The 16885-nt window shown below is 47.3% G+C and overlaps 4 protein-coding genes across 4 annotated transcripts; all 4 read left to right on the top strand.

Annotated features, from left to right (window-relative positions):
* The first annotated feature begins 3611 nt into the window (after positions 1-3611).
* Positions 3612-4718, top strand: LOC107279696 (uncharacterized). The gene has a single exon (XM_015763824.1). The coding sequence runs from the start codon at positions 3612-3614 to the stop codon at positions 4716-4718; it is 1107 nt and encodes a 368-aa protein (XP_015619310.1).
* A 2324-nt stretch (positions 4719-7042) lies between these two features.
* LOC4352688 (SKP1-like protein 5) lies at positions 7043-10309 on the top strand. Its single transcript, XM_015763549.3, has 2 exons — positions 7043-7421; positions 9768-10309. Exons 1-2 carry the CDS (start codon positions 7131-7133, stop codon positions 9948-9950), a joined length of 474 nt encoding a protein of 157 aa, XP_015619035.1. The 5' UTR covers positions 7043-7130; the 3' UTR covers positions 9951-10309.
* A 599-nt stretch (positions 10310-10908) lies between these two features.
* Positions 10909-13447, top strand: LOC9269883 (uncharacterized). Its single transcript, XM_015763825.3, has 3 exons — positions 10909-12369; positions 12476-12622; positions 12893-13447. The coding sequence occupies exons 1-3, from the start codon at positions 11041-11043 to the stop codon at positions 13244-13246; spliced, it is 1830 nt and encodes a 609-aa protein (XP_015619311.1). The 5' UTR covers positions 10909-11040; the 3' UTR covers positions 13247-13447.
* Positions 13448-14592: 1145 nt separating this feature from the next.
* On the top strand, positions 14593-16830 carry LOC107277713 (uncharacterized). The gene is made up of 3 exons (XM_015764164.2): positions 14593-15740; positions 15840-15986; positions 16270-16830. The coding sequence occupies exons 1-3, from the start codon at positions 14676-14678 to the stop codon at positions 16642-16644; spliced, it is 1587 nt and encodes a 528-aa protein (XP_015619650.1). The 5' UTR covers positions 14593-14675; the 3' UTR covers positions 16645-16830.
* Positions 16831-16885: the final 55 nt, after the last annotated feature.

The following is a 16885-nucleotide window of genomic DNA, read 5'->3' on the forward strand; positions in this document are numbered from 1 at the left end:
AAAATATAACATCTTATTAACTATGTATCTAGTCATACACTATATATTTTAATTCCTAGATTAAGAATTACTATAAATAATAAAAGAAATTTGACAAAGAAATATAATTTCACATCCTTTTGGGAAAGAAGAATGCATTGCAAAACAGGAGGGGTGGTGTCTGATAGGCGGTTGATTCCCCGCTGGTTATATTGGATTAAGATCCTCTGTTGACATGTGGGCTCGATAGTGCTAAACGAGGATTTGCTTCCGGTTCTATTTTAGATTTTTTTTAAAAAAATATTTTTTATTAAAATATTTTTTAAAAAAAAAATTGGTTTCAAAGTTTTACAAATCTACATCCCTACGTCCCTAAGGCATATTTCATGACATAACACACGTTCATCGGTGTATTGTAACGGTCGCGCGGAGGGAGGCTGGCTATTTTACAGGCAGCCCCCTTATAGCTCTCTAGGATGGTGACAAAGGGAGCTACCGGTAAAATAACGATCTACGACATATTGTAAGCAATCCCCTTATATTCCTTTAGGAGGGTGGCTAGGGAGGTGCCTGAAAATGGCTAGCCTTGGTTATTTTCCAGGGCGACCCCTTGCAGCCCTTTGGGAGGGCGGGAAAGAAGTTGCCTGCAAAATTGCTAGTCATCTCCATGTGACCATTAGCATGCGCCAACGGACATGTACCATGTCATAAAAAATATCCTTCTAAAGAACGTTAGGAGTGTAGATTTGTTAAACTTTGAAACCAAATTTTTTTAAAAAAAATATTTTATAATAGATCTCTACTATTATAAAAATTGAAGATGTTTTTGCCGGTATTTTGGTACGTCATCTGTGTTTAATTCGTTTTTTAAGTTCGTTCGCTTTTAGAAATATAGATCCGTATTTGAGTCGGATTTTAAGTTTGTTTGCTTTTGGAAATACAAAAGGAGTCGTATAAGAAATCTCTTTAAAAACCTCACATGCTAACTTGAGATAAATGTCGGACTCCTAACTGCATCTCATGATTTTCTAAAATAAAATATCCAAGCAAATTTCCACGGTGAATTTCACCCTAACTAAACCGTATAACAATTATAGGATTAAAATAATCTTCGTCTGTTGTAACGCACGAGTATTTTTTTTCTAGTAAATAAAAAAAATTAAAAAAACTTTCTATTTTGCACCGATGCAAAGAAGGCCTGCAGAGCCAGACAAGCCCAATAAAGCCCATGAATAGCCCAGCCCTACTCCTGTTATTCTCTTGGGATAAGTCCATTTTACACTCTGAGTTCTTATGTTTGTCTAAAATATACCCTCGAACTATAAAACTGGGTATAATACACCCCCTAACTATCAATACCGGACATTTTATCCCCTCAAGCTGTTTTACCGTGTTTTTGCTACACGCGGATGTATCGTAGGGTGCCACCTGTCAAATAAATCCACGTCATCTTCTACTTCCTCCTCTCTTCCTCTCCTCCTCTCTTACCCCACACAGTTCGGCCGGTGATGAGCTCTTTCTTTCCTTTCTCTCCTCCCCAAGTGACCGGTGATGAGCTTGAGCTCCCCCTCTATTACCGCACCCCCGAGCGCCGGTGAGCTTGATCTCTCCCTCTGTTGCCGCATATCAGGAACGGCTCAGTAAGGCATTGACAGTGGAGTAGGGGGTTTGAAAACTATAAAATTGATGAAAATCATCGATGATGATAAGTTTCGATTTTTTTTAAAATCCTAAGACAACAAGGTGACTATTTAACAAATTAGAGAACAAAAATCATGTGTAAGAAAAGTCAGTTAATTTTATATGGATACTAGCCGAGTAAATGTGCGGTAGCATTGCTAGTTGTTTTAAATTATGTATATCACGCGCAGCATGGCACTAGATATAAACCTAAATATATTGATATTTAGTTATGATTGAAATTTATAAAGGAAATGCTAAATGACATTCGATATAAATTTAGAGATAAAATCTTACAGATTATGGACCGTTCGATTTGTGTCAAGATTCATGCCTGGGCTTCTTCTCATACAACTCCAGAAAGCTCTCCCTTTTCTTGGGCACTGGCAATGCCCCCAACTCTGGCAGAGGACATACAAATTAGGTTGTGGGGTTGGAGTTGGGGTAGGAGGGGGAAGCAGATCCTCTGACTTAACTGCACATGCAGTTGAGTCACTGACATGTGGGTCCCACTTTTCTATGGCCCACATGTCAGTGACTCAACTGCAAATCAGTTAAATCAGAGGATCCCTTTCCGGTAGGAGGGGGATCAAGGAGGGGGAAGAGCGGGTGTTCCCCAGGGCTTAGAGGGATGGTCGTGGGCAACGAAGAACTGGCTGTAGGCATTGGACATGGACGTGCGACGAGGTAGTGGCAGCAGTACGGGAGCCGTAGGGTTGTCAAGAGGTGGTGGGCCCACGTTGGCAACGTGGGAAAACAACGAGACTGGTAGGAGGCGGTGGTCGGTGATGGCTGGATCTGACGGCGGAGAGCCGCTAAAGACGAGGAAGACGCTAGGGACGGGGGACTCAACGCCATTGCCTTGGGGAAGAGAAGAGGAAAAGGGGAGGAGGCCGCCGAGGAGAGGGGTGGGAGCTCATCGATATTGTTGATCCCTTCCTTCCAACTAACTAGGTCAGACAGTGACACGCAGAGATTCCATGAACGCACAAAAGCAATGGCGGCAATGGCGGCGGGCAGGTGTGAGAAAGGGAAGGAGAAAAAAAAAGGTTTTGAGTATGTTGCACGAATCACAAAGTGATCCAATAGCTCTGAGGGCATGTATAAAGGTAGAGTCTAAAATGGTCTCTTAGTTAATACATATCACTTAGAGACTATTCTCCTACAATAGTTAAGACAACAAGAACTCTTAACCATTAATGCACCAAAATATATTTTTAGTACCATTCTTTCCTTTTCTCGACCTCCATGCAACAAAATTTCCTTTAATAAACGTTAAGAGTCCACTCTGACCCGTTGTCATGCGTAGCAACCATGTTTCCCTTTCGTCCACTTTCTCTCTTCCACATCATCAATTTTATTTGCATGGGAACGAAGAGAAACCGTTATTACACACCGTTATACATGCCCTGAATTTAGAAAATTTAGAGGCTAGTCAAAAGCTATATTATAAACGGTTCCAAATCATAAAGGTTGTCTTTCCTTCGAATAATAAGACGCTTTACTACAATTTGGGACGGAGTATTCATTAATTGTTCGCATTTATGTCAGGTTTCCATACTCTCCCATACCTTTTACGGGGGGGGGGGGGGGGGTGGAATTTCAGTACTTCCCTATATATATGAACTGCTTTTTTCTCCAGCTCTATTAATATAACGGCAAAGCTTTTGCCGGCGTTAAAAAAAAAAAAAACTCTGCCATACCTCGCTTTTGGTCGAGCAAATTAAAAGCCTTTGACAACGCCGGCGACCGTACATCGTTGTCGTCACCGGTAGATATGGTGGAGTCTCAATGGTCGTCGTCGTCGTCGCTCCCTCCGGCGAAGAGGAATCCTTCGCCGTGGCAGTCAGAGCTCTGTAGTGACCTGCTCGGCCTCGTGCTCCAGCGCCTGCCGTCCCACGCCGACCGCGTCCGCCTCCGCGCCGTCTGCCGCTCCTGGCGCCCCGCCGCCGATGCCGTGGCTCGCGCTCCGCGACGGCGGCCTGATCGACCTCGACGGCAACCCCGTACGCTGCCCGCGGCCCATCCTCCGCGACGGCGTCGTCAGCTTTCACCCCGTCGGCGGCGGCAACCTGGTCTTCCTCGAGCACGACGACGGCGGCTGCTCCCTGATGAACCCTCTCTCCGCCGCCTCCGGGGACAGGGACGACCCGCTTCTCCCTCTCCCCGAGCTCGCCGCCGCCGTGCGCCGAGCGGTTGACTCGTGCGAGACGCCCACTGTGGCGACGTACACCCCGAAACCATCGTATAGCACCGTGATCATGTCGTCCTCTCCGGTGGTGGCGGATTCCTCGTCATCGCCGCCGGACACCCTCGTCGCTGCCCTAATCTTGAACAGATGCGCCGTCGCCATCTCCACCTGCAAGCGACACGACGGCGCCGCCGCGTCGTTCTCGTTCATGGACGAGAGGAGCAGGATCCGCTCAGTCTGGTTGCGGGCGACGGCCATCTGCGCCATCGCCTTCCTCCACGGGAAGCTCTACGCCGTCACCAGCAAAGAAGGCCTCCACGTCCTCGATCTCGACAACGGCGGCGGCGGCGAGGGCGGCGCGGTGCTCCGCCCGTGCATCGCCGACGACCCCGAGAAGAAGTCGGTCCACGTCGACGTGGAGAGGCGCGGCCACCTCGTCGTGCGCTACGTGGTGGAGTCCGGCGGGCGGCTGCTGATGGTGCGGTGGTGGAAGAGCCTCCCGCCGCCGGTGTGGAGCGCCGACAGGCCGCCGAGCAGGTTCGACGTCTTGGAGGCGGCCGACGGCCTCGGCCGGTGGAAGGCGGTGGACAGCTTGCGCGGGCGAGCGCTGTTCCTCGGCAAGGCGGACTCGAGGTCCGTCGTTGCTGGCGGCGGCGGTGGCGGCGCCGGAGCTCGAGAAGATTGCATCTACTTCATGCGGAGGAGTTTCTGGTATCCGAGCAAGGAGGAGGATTTCGGGCAGTCCGGCGTGTACGACATGAGGAGCGGCGAGATCTCGCCGCCGCAGCTGCCGGAGAGAGGGACGGCGGAGCTGCGCCTCCACTGCGAGTATCCGAGGTGGTTTTACCCAGCGGATTACTCCTATTAATTAGTTCTATATTTTGCAATGGACGTGACTACAAGGAGACGGTCGCTGGTTAGGCGTATCAGCGACCTTAATGTTACTTTGGTTGCTACTAGTACACTTAATAGTGTACTCCTCCATAAAAAAAAAAAAAGACAAATCTTGGATTTTCGTGTCCAATGTTTGACCGCACGTCTTATTTAAAAAAATTATAAAAAAATTAAAAAGATAAGTCACGCATAAAGTATTAATCATGTTTTATCATCTAACTACAATGAAAATACTAATTAAAAAAAATTTATATAAGACGGACAGTTAAACATTGGATACGAAAATTTAGGGTTTGTCTTTTTTTTGGGACGGAGGGAGTATGTCTTTTTTATTCTTATAGAACTCTCTTAAATTACTTATTCGATTTATAATCCGATTATAGTACTGTTGTATTCATTGCAATTAAATCTTTATAACAAGATCTCTAAACCCAAAACCAGATATAACCGGTCCCTAAATTGTCAAAACCGGTGCAAATGAGATCCCTCGACGGTTTTGAATGCAGTTTTAGCTGACGTGGCATCTACGTGACTGGTTTAACTAGGTCTCCGTTCCACGTGGCATTGACGTGGCGGAGCGGCGGTGGCGGTGGGCCGCGGGGTCGGTGCCTGCTCCCGCGCCGCCGATGGCGCCGTGACTCATCCTCCTCGTTGGCATCGACCATGTCCTCATCCTCCGGATGCTCATTGCCGCCGGACAGTGGATCGAGAGCCCCCTGTCGTGTGGGTTTTCAATGGACCCCCCACATCATGTTAGATGTTGCACGGCGGTGAGGAGGAGAGGCGGAGTTCGCCGGCGACGTCAAAGCGGTTTTGCTGGACCAAAAGCGAATTCTTCTCAAGGACAAATGATCGATCCATGGACATGATGATTTGGAAATCTGAAAACCTGACATAAATGGGAACAATCGAGTTCTAAATTTATACTAGTAAGATCTGCGTTCCAAGTTTATCTCAAAAAAAAAATTATAGCGAGGACTAAGGTTGTGTTCTTCCCTAACTCATCTTCATCTTCTTCTACCCGTACGTTTTTGGACTGCTAAACAATACGTTTTTGCAAAAGTTTTTTTTATAGAAAAGTTGTTTAATTAATCACGTATTTTCAAATTTCAAGTTTTTTTTATTAATACTTGATTAATCATGTATTAATGGACAATACTATTTTCCGTGCATGGAGGCCTATGGTGTCTTATTCTCTCCGCCCGACTGAGTAAGACGGGGTTAAACTTAACACTGTTTATAAAACTAATCTTGATTAAAATTCTTACATACTAAGTTGTTTATAGCAACACAAAATCACAATTGTATGAAAATGAATTCAAATGTCAATCCAATCATACTATTTTAATCAAATAAAACTTTATTTGTAGTAAAATGTTATTGATCAACTATTTAAATAGTTGAATATAAAATACGTGTGCGTCTTATTTATGGCTTTGTTGAGACAACAGCATATTCTTTCTATGAACTAGAAGTGAACTGTGAACACAATAAAATAGTACTATAATCTTTATCGTTAGAGAAAATCTGAGTTCTAACACAAACACATGAAATTTGTCATTGACAACAGTTAGTTCCAGAGAAAATGCGGATCCTATAAGCCTTGTACTCCCCCAGTCTCTCTACCACCGCAACCTTGCGCACACAAACCACACCCACACCCACACCTACACCTTCATTCATATCCACCGCCACGATGACTTGATGGAAGAAGAGGAGGAGAGAACTATTTGACTATAATACTCCCTCCGTTTCAAAATGTTTGACACCGTTGACTTTTTAGCACATGTTTGATCGTTCGTCTTATTTAAAAAAATTTATGAAATGTGTAAAATTATGTGTACATGAAAGTATATTTAACAATGAATCAAATGATATGAAAAGAATAAATAATTAATTAAATTTTTTGAATAAGACGAATAGTCAAACACGTACTAAAAAGTCAACGGTGTCAAATATTTTGAAACGGAGGGAGTAAGTGCTATATCAGATGAAGATCAGTTTAAATGTGTCGTATAAGAATAACATAGGATAAACCGTCGAGGGAAATAAAACGAACTGTATACTTGAGAGGGCTTTTGTATCTGGCTTTATTACAATCAAGAAGACGAAATCAAACTGAGGCGGCAGTTGAGGGAGGCAACATGTACTTCTCCGTTTTCCCCGTTGTTTCATGGCCCATCGGCCCACCTACCACGGGTGGTGTGAGCCCATTAAGCTCCACCGGGCTTTTCGGCCCTACTCCCTTCCTTCTTCCGCCTATATATCGTTCCCTTCTTCTGCAAGCCTCCCCTCCTCAGTCTCTCTCTCTCTTTCTCTCTCTCTCTCTCTCTCTCCACTCCACCACCACCCTCACACACGCTCACACCCGGAGGCGGATTGGGGGATGGCGGCGGCGGCGGCGGGGGCGGCGGCGGCGCCGTCGAGGCTTATGCTGCGCTTCCGGGACGGCGAGCTGCGCTTCGCGGCCACCGACGATGCGCTGCGAGTCCCCTTGGGGTACGCGATCGGGGCCCCCTTCATCCGCAACGAGCGCATCTTCCGCCTCCTCGACGAGTACGCGCGGACCCACGCGCGGGGCGGCGGCGCCGACGCCGTGGCCAACATCGCCGCCTGGGACCGCGACTTCATGGCGCGGGAGGTCACCGACACCGTCACGCTCTACGACCTCTTCGTGGTAAAAACAATCTCTCGATCGCTCTCGCCTGATTGGTTGATTGGTTGATTGATGCATCCCCCGCGCGCTGAATCCCTCCCAACTCCCTCCCCTTGCCAGGCCCCGTTTGATGGATTGGTTGATTTTAAAATCATGCTTGCTTCTTCTGTTTGTGTATTGGATGAGATCAGTGGATTCCAAATGGGTACCTGGATGCTTTGTAGGATTTTCATACGAACTAGTTCAGAAAAAAAAATTCTAGATGGGAGGTCCAAATTATGCAGGGTTTGGTAAAATTCTCCACCTTATAGAGGAGGCATGTACTTGATTACATGGGATTAGGCATGGTAGATTAACGTATGCTGTTGGGAGTAATCCAGTGCGTTATTGTAGATTTGTTGTAGTGTTAATTGCTGTTGATTAACTATAAGATACCTGTGCATTGCTGCGATAAGTCTTCGTATTACACACGTACGGACACACCGATTTAAGATAATGGGGGCATAGAGCACTGGAATGAGAGAGGACAGGGGGTATGAACGATATCAAGTTGTAGACTTCATCCAGCGTTGAGAATTTGATCGGTTTGGACTGGAATATTCATTTGGTATTTGGTAAGATGGAAGCAGCATCCAAAGGTCTGGAATATTGAGGTGATGTGGCTTCACCGGCTGGAGTGCTTCATTTTAGCAATAGTTGTGGTTAGTGCAACACAACTATGTAGGATTGTGTTTATACTTTATACTAAAGTTCGCTACTATAGGTAATGTGGGTTTTGCACTCTAGTAGTAGTATATAATGTGCGTTATTTGTGTAAATGATGGTTTCTTGAGTGTTGTGTTAATTTTCTGGGAAGATCCAGCAATAATCCTTTCAGATAATTCCTTCTCTTCTTTTGATTTGGTTTAATTCCTTGTTCAAGTATAGGCACCATTTAAAGCCTGGTCCATGGTATATTCAGATGAATGATGTTGTGCACAAAGTGCATATAGCTGCTTCATAATGGATGGTTGAATTTAATGAGTTAAAATCTTCTGCCTGTGCTGTCTTTTGTATGATGCATATAATCTTGGTCATATTTAGCTTGAAATCATGCATATGCTTGCACAGTTGCCACTTTCTGATTAACTGCACAACTCATTGCTTAGTAAGCAGCACATGACACCAAAACCTGTCGTCTCACAAATCTGAAGATCAATGTTCAGTTTTTGCTTCTAGTGAGAGATTACATGGTCTGTGACCTTCTGTTAGTGGCTAGTTCATATATGTAAACAATACTCCTAGTAAGTAAAAAATAGTAAGGACATGTTTGTTATGGTGGGTGGGTGAGGTGATGGCAAGGGGTGCATGTACGCTCTGGATGTGAGTATGCTAGCTCTTGTATACTCACAATGAACTCCTACAGTAAGGCAAATGGAAGCTGATCGATCCCAATGGAGGTTGTGGACTTGTGGTAGGCCAGATCACAAGGAAGGTTGATTCCGGTTGCGGGCCTCTCTTACGCCTGGCTCTGCCCTATGGGTAGCAGAGGAGGTGTATGTATACTAAGCTCTTGTAGAGGTTAGAGGCTGAGGAAGAGGAATCGTGGGAGGCCTGTTGGGTCCCCAACAAATCAGATATGTAGAGACTTCACCCATCATTGAAAATGATTGGTTTGGGCTGTAATATTCAGTTGGTAATCTGAGGCGTGGAAGCAGCGCCCAAAGGTCTAGAACATTGCGGTGATGTGGCCTCACTTAGGGGCTCCATTATAGCAATAACTGTGGTTAGTGCAACACAGCTCTATAGTACTGTGTATAGATAATAATGTGGGTTTTCATGTTTTGCGCTCTGGTAGTAGTATATAATGTGAGCTTGTTTGTGTAAATGTTGGAGTATAGATAATGTGGGTTTCATGTTTTGCGCTCTGGTAGTAGTATATAAAGTGAGCTTGTTTGTGTAAATGTTGGAGTATAGGCACTGAAATCTAGCCTGTTCCTTAGAAAGGTATAAATGATGTTGTGTGCAAAGTGCATATATATACCAGCTTCATAATGGATGGTTCAATTTAATGTGTTAAAATCTTCTGCATCTTCTGTTCTTGGATGTTGCATATAATCTTGGTCATGATTGATGTCCCAACAGAATACTGTCTAGCTTGGAATCATGCATGCTTTCGCAGTTGCACAAACCCATTGTTTTGTAATCAGCACATGACATTAGAACCTGTCATCTCACGATTCTGAGGATCAATGTTCAGTTTTTGCTTCTAGCAAGAGATTTCATGATCTGTGTGGCCTACTGTTAAGTGAAGTGCCTGGTGCATATGTGCATAGTGAGCTGACTGATTGACTGATACATCTGTGTACATGTTGATGATGGATGCAGGGCGCGACGGCGCTGGGAATCGACGGGCTGAGCGACCTGTGTGCACAGATGACCGCGGACGCGGTGAAGGGGCGTCCCGTGGGGGAGGTCAAGGCGCTGCTCGGCATCACCGACGTCGGCATGACGCAGGAGGAGGAGCTCAAGCTCCAGCAAGACAACGATGCCATCCTCTACCTCCGTTAACTACCTGATCATCATCAACAACGCTACTTTTGTCGCTGAAGCATTTTGATTCCATCTCGCCTACTGTGGTGTACTTTGAGGTGGTATTGGCTTCTCTACGTCTAGATAGACAGCTTAGCTAGATAGATGCACACTTCATCAACCTGGCTTCCTGGTATGCTGCTGAACTTGTAGTAGTAATTCTGAGAGAAGTTTGGAGGAATTCTGAGAGAAGTTTTGTCTGGTGCGGTGGTGCCTGGGCCTTGCACCTTACTAGTAGCTATTACTCGCTGCTTAATTCAGTCATATTTGGTACTCCTGTGTACGGTACTAATTGAGAAAAACTGGTTATATTATCAATATATCATACTACCATCGAAGAACACGAGTTTGTTGGTCATAAATTTGTGCTGCACTTCGAATAGTAGCAGGTTATTTGTCTTGTATCCATCAGTGGAAGTCGAAAGTAGTCATCCAAGTTGATAATAATGACTATAGTAATTCTTGTCAAGAGTAGGATCTTAGAAACATATTAGTCATGCTAATTTTCTGATTTGTCCAAAACCTAAAGAAGTTTCAAACGGCATATTCTATAAACTTTTATGTCAATTCCAACGACGAAGTGCGGAGAGGGCTAATCCTAGTCGTCCGATCAACATTGTGCGGCGTGGATTTGTTACTAACGGTGATGAGTTATTCTGTATTCCCATTCCAGAAGCAGTCGCCGATTTGCTCCGGAATTGGACCCTGGCCGTCCGATCGGTAACGTGCGCACCAGATTGACCAGAAAACCAGAGAAAAACTTTCCCTATAATAAGGGCCTGTTTACTTTAACGAAAAAAAAACCTTACCAAAATTTGTCATTGCCACTTGCTAAAATTTTAGTAGGATTTCTTATATAGTTACCAAAATTTGGCAGCAAACTAAATGTAACCACTTTTTTAGCAACTTTATCAAAATTTGGTAAGATTGAAAATGGCATCAAAGTGAACAGGCTCCGAATATCTAACCCCCGCTATATCAAAATTTGAAACCGCGGAGAGAGAGAGAGAGGCGGCAGCTTGCTCCACACGCCTCCGCCGTGTCGAGATTTCCGACTCGCCGGAGAGGAATGGAAGAGGCCCGCGCGAGAATCGTCGCCTCCGCCGTGGCCAGATTGAACCTAGTACCGTGGGCGACGCGGACGCATGCCACTCCGGCCGCTGCCCTCGCGCCGCCCGTCGGCGACATCCCGCACGCCCAGTGGCGGGGGCTACCCGACGACGTCGTCGCCAGGGTGCTCGTCCGCCTCCCCGTCCTCGACCTGTTCCGCCTCGGTTACCTCTTCTCCCCGCGCTGGCTCGACATCTGGCGAGCCAACCCGCTGCATCTCCACGACCGCCAGTTCGCCTCTCCCCGGATCGCCGCCGACGACGTCGCCGACGCCATCGCCAACGTTCTCGAGCTCCACGTCGGGGACGGCGTCCAGTTCGTAGGCGTACAAGGAGGCGTTGGGAGCGACGACGACGACGATGGAGATGGAGGTGGAGGCGACGAGGTAGTTGGTGCGGATGGCGACGACCTGGGCGTCATCGTCAACCCTGGCCTGGTGGATGACGACGACGATGGTGGCGATGATCATGACGGGGGCCTCGACGTCGCCGAAGACGAGGCAGCAGTTCAAAACGCCGGAGTCGTCGACGATTCTGGACCGGGGGTCGCCGTCGAACTCGAAGAGGGGCCAGAAGATGAAGCCAGTGGAGTCGAAGACGAATCAGCAGATCAAGCCGGCCGCCACCGCCCCCCATCCCCTGGAGGCATAGGCGCCGACGACGGCGTCATCAGCGACGACGACCTCTACGGCCACGACGACATCCCAGCTGGTGGTTACGAGATCGGCCGCGTCTACAGCTTCCGAGTGGAGACCACGCGGTGGCGCCTCGACCACCTCGACCGCTGGTGCGCCGCGCTCCAGCGCGGCCGTGTTCGTGAGGTCATCCTCGCCAACCTCGCCATAGAAGGGCACCCCGACCTCCCCCAGGGCATCCGCGACTGCGGCACAAGCCTCAAGGGACTCCACGTCTCCTTCACCGTGGAAGCGGACCACATCGACCCCCTCGTCAATCTCCGCGGCCTCGGGCTGTGCGGCTGCGCCATCAACCACGGCGTAATCTCGCGAGCACTCCGGCCCGAATCGGAAATCCGGGGGCTGACGGTCGATTTCAACAGGCAGCTGGGAGACGTCTCCGTCCAGAACACGCGCCTCCGGTCTCTGGAGATGTTCGACAACCTGATGGAGGGCAGCACGATCACCGTGGACGACGCCATCCAATTCCGGAACCTTGACCTGTACCTGACGAGGCCATCCAGGATCTGCATCGTTGACGCGCCCAGCCTGCGAAGAATCGGCTCTCTCGATCTCTTCATCACCGTCTTGGAGATCAAAGGCGTTGTGATTCAGGTATGATCAAATTCAAACCTGCATGCATGCAATGCAGCTCATCCGATTAATTCAAATCCAAATTCAAATTGGCTAATTAACAACTCTACACTCTGATCATGCGCAGGCTGGGATGGTGCAGCGTCCTCCAAAGAAGCGTTCTGTCAGGATTCTCGGCTTACGGGTGAACTACACAGAGATGGGTCACAGGGTGCCCCGTGAGATAGAGCAGATTCTGAAGTGTTTCCCACTCTTAGAGCAACTGGAGATCATGGTAATAAACGGCCAATCCAATCACTCAATCGTTTCATTGTCCTGAAATTTGCTGTTAATTGCTCTGCATCAGTATTAGGCTATGTCTGAATTCTGATTTCTGATTTGGGTTGTGCGTGCGTGCCTTTGCTGCAGAATTACTATCGACTGTCTCTGTAGTACGATGGTATTGATATGTCTGAATTCTGTTCGAATAGTGCGTGAGTTGCAGAATTATCATGTGTTAATTCTGATTTCTGATTTGAGTTGTGCTTGTGTGCCTTTGCTGCAGAGAGACGATGAGGTTACACAAGAAGAAAGGCTCCTCGAAGCGGATGATGAACACATCTATCAAGGGAACAATTTCTTCCGTGACCTTGGTTGTTTCAAGCATCACCTGAGGCGGATATATCTTACAGGTTTCAGAGGGGGCAAGTATGAACTTGCTCTGGGCAAAGCCATCCTCGACGAAGCTCGAGCTGGGACACAGTTCAAAATGTTACTCCCACTAGGCAGCAATACCGACAACATCTCGAACCAGCAAAGGTGGCTTATCGAACATTTCAGAATGAACACTCCAAATGATGCTGTCAGAGACGGGCATGTGTCCATTATTCTAAGTTTGGATGATTGGACTTGGACTTGAAGAAGGTGCGTGCATAAGGCTAGGTTGTTGTTCTGTGCTGCTGTACTGTCATAGAGATTTTAGGCTGGCTCTATTCTTCAGTTTGTCTAAGCTTGTCAAATGATGTATGCTAAGTGAGCGAATCGTGAATGATGCTCTTGATAGCAGTAAAAGAAGATAATGAGATGAGCATGCTGTTTGTGCTTTGCTTTTACCGGAAAATTTGATCAACATAAAAGTGAATGTTTTTTTCTTAGATGCTAAACAACTGTAGTGTACATGTATATTTGTTGATCATGATGCTAGACAAATCAGGAAAATTATTTGACTGCAGCTAGATTTTTATACAACTATTTAAGTCACATGCATATACTTGAGTGCAATTGTACCTGGTGTAAAAGGAACATTCTGGTTCTCCACTGACCTGCCAAGCTCCTACCTGTGTATGGATTGGGTCTAAAGTTTAGACTCTAAACTGTACATGTATATTTGTTGATCATGGTGTGTATTAATCCGTTATGAATGTGTCAATGTATGTCTATGCTCTGTTCATTTTTCCCTTCTGATGTGTTGTGAGCTTCTGAAATGAAATTACATGTATCTATCTGAACAAAATTGTACTGTGAGCTCTTACAATTTTTGTGTAGGCTGTGATGGCCTACCAGATCACCATTGAAGATTGGCCTGGCATTTGTAATTATACTACCTCTGATTTTTTAAAATGATAGTTGTCGTTGACTTTTTGTCACATGTTTAATCATTCGTCTTATCTAAAAAATTTACATAATTATAGTTTATTTTTCTATGAGTTGTTTTATCACTCAAAGTATTTTAAGCGTGATTTATATCTACTCTAGTATTTTGCTGTGAGTAATACATTTGCTTAAAATTTTTGAATAAGAAAAATGGTCAAATATGTGTTCAAAAATCAACAGAGTTATCTATTAAAAAACGAGGGGAGTATAATATATGAACCGTTAGAAACACTGTATTATTTTGGCACGTTTGGAGCCTTGAATTGAGGAGAAGGAATAGATGAATATTTACAGTCCTTGTGAATATATGTCGAACAGAACCACTGAGTTGTCTACTGTCTTTGTGATGCGGAAGTCTTGTGGAAAATATGTCTTGTGTTATTGCCAGTATGAGGGTGTGTCTAGTTCACGTTAAAATTAAAAGTTTGGTTGAAATTGGAACGATGCGATGGAAAAGTTAGAAGTTTGTGTGTAAAAAAGTTTTGATGTGATGAAAAGTTTGGAACTAAACTCAGACTGAGTTACAGAAATCTCATCTCCTGATCATTAGATGCTCGTGTTGAGAAACTCTCTATAAATATCCAACCCCCCGCTACATTCGTAAGCGAGATCAAAATTTGAAACCGCAGAGAGAGGCGGCAGCTTGCTCCACACGCCTCCGCCCTGTCGAGATTTCCGACTCGCCGGAGAGAGGAATGGACAACGTTCGCCGGAGCAGCGTCACCTCCGTCATGTCCGGCATCGGGTCCTCGCCGGCGGCGCTCACCGAGTCCACTCCGCGCGCCACGCTCGCGCCTCCCTCCAACCGGCACGCCGACTGGCGGGGGCTCCCGGACGCCGCCGTCGCCCGCGTCCTCGACCGCCTCCCCGTCCTCGACCTCTTCCGCCTCGGCTACCTCTTCTCCCCGCGCTGGCTCGACATCTGGCGCCGCCTACCGCTGTATCTCCACGACCACCAGTTCGCCGCTCCCCCGATCGCCGCCGACGACGTCGCCCAAGCAATCACCAACGTCCTCGAGCTCCACGTTCGCAACGGCGTCCAATTCGTACCCGTACAAGGCGGCGGCGGCGGTGGCGGTGGCGGTGGACATGGAGGCAACGAGGTAGCTGCCCGGGATGGCGGAGGAGGCGACGTCAGCAGCGACGACGAGGAGTACGGCATCTACGACGACGTCACCGCCAACGACGACGGTGGCTACGAGATCGGCCGCGTCTGGTGCTTCCGAGTAGAGACCACGCCATGGCGCAACGGCCACCTCCACCGCTGGTGCGCCGCGCTCCGGCGAGGCCGTGCTCGCGTCGTCGTCCTCGCCAACCTCTACCTACTAGAGCACACCCGCCTTCCTCGAGCCCTCCTCGACGGCACCAGCCTCGTGGCGCTCCACCTCTTCTACTTCACCGTGGAAGCCTACCACATCGACAGGCTCCGCGGCCTCGGGCTGTACGGCTGCGTCCTGGAACCCGGCATGATCGAGCGAGTCCTCCACCCCGAATCAGAGATCCGGGAGCTCGCAATCCACAGCGCCATGGGGGGAACCATCGCCGTCGTCGCCGCCGCCGCCACGCGCCTCCGGTCTCTGCGCATGTTCAACATCCAGGTGGGCACGGTCGCCGTGGACGACGCCGTCGAGCTGCGGAATCTTCACATGCGCGACACGAGGCCATCCAGGATCGCCATCAATGGCGCGCCCAGGTTGCGAAGAATCATCTCTCTTGACATCTTCCACACCGTCTTGGAGATCCAAGGCATAGTGATTCAGGTATGCAAATGAAACCCGATCGATCGATCGATCAACCTGCCCGCTTGCTCAACCGATTTGATTAGCACCAATTCTGAATCTCTGATCATGCATGCGCAGGCTGGGATGGTGGAGCAGCCTCCAGAGATCCGTTCTGTCAGGCATCTCGGCTTACGGGTGAACTACACAGCGATGGTCGACATGTTGCCCCGCCAGATAGAGCAGATCCTGAGGAGTTTCCCACGCGTAAAATCACTGGATATCTGGGTAATGCCAATGAACAGACAATCCTATCCAATCAATTGTTTGCATAATCCTGAATTTTCTGTTAATTAATTGCTTTCCAGTAGTGATATGTCTGAATTCTGGTTTTCTGATTGAGTAATGAGTTGTGGACTTGTGGTCTGAATTCTGAATCTGCTGCTAATCAATTGCTCTGCAGTGATATACGTCTGAATTCTGGTTATTCTGATTGAGTTGTGATCTGAATTTTTTAGTGTGTGCGCATTTTGATTTTCTGATTGAGTTGTGTTGTGCTTCCCTATTGCAGAGATGCGATGACGTTACACAAGCAGAAGGGCTCCTCCAATGGGACGATGTACACTATGATGGGAGCAATTTCTTCGATGGCCTTGAGAGCTTCAACCATCACCTGAGGTGGATATATCTTAGAGGTTTCAGAGGGGGAAAGTGTGAAGTTGCTCTGATGAAAATCATGCTGGACAAAGCTAGAGTCCTGACACTGTTAAGGATGGAGTACTCGCCATTGCCAAGCAGCCTCATCGAGCACACCCTGAATGAGCTCGACTTGTCTCTCTGGATTTTCAAGACGCACACTCCAAATGATGCCGTCAGAGGCGATCTTGTGTCCTTTGTTGCAGCTGATGCTTCCGGAAGGTGCGTACGACTAGCAGCGCAAGGCTAAGGTTAGGTGTTGTTCTGTCTGTGCTCTGCTTTGTCGAGAGAGAGAGAGAATCTTAGATTGGCTCTTCAATTTCTTCAGTCTGTCTAGCTAGTCAAATGATGCTAACTGATATTCTGCTAAGTGAGTGAATGATGCTCTGAGCATCAATGATGCATTGATGCTAAGTGAATGATGATGCTGCTGTCTACTCCCTCCGTCATATAAAAAAGAATCTAAAACCAGATGTGACATATCCTACTAC

Source organism: Oryza sativa, chromosome 12, assembly GCF_034140825.1.
Source record: "Oryza sativa Japonica Group chromosome 12, ASM3414082v1".
Classification (NCBI taxonomy): domain Eukaryota; kingdom Viridiplantae; phylum Streptophyta; class Magnoliopsida; order Poales; family Poaceae; genus Oryza; species Oryza sativa.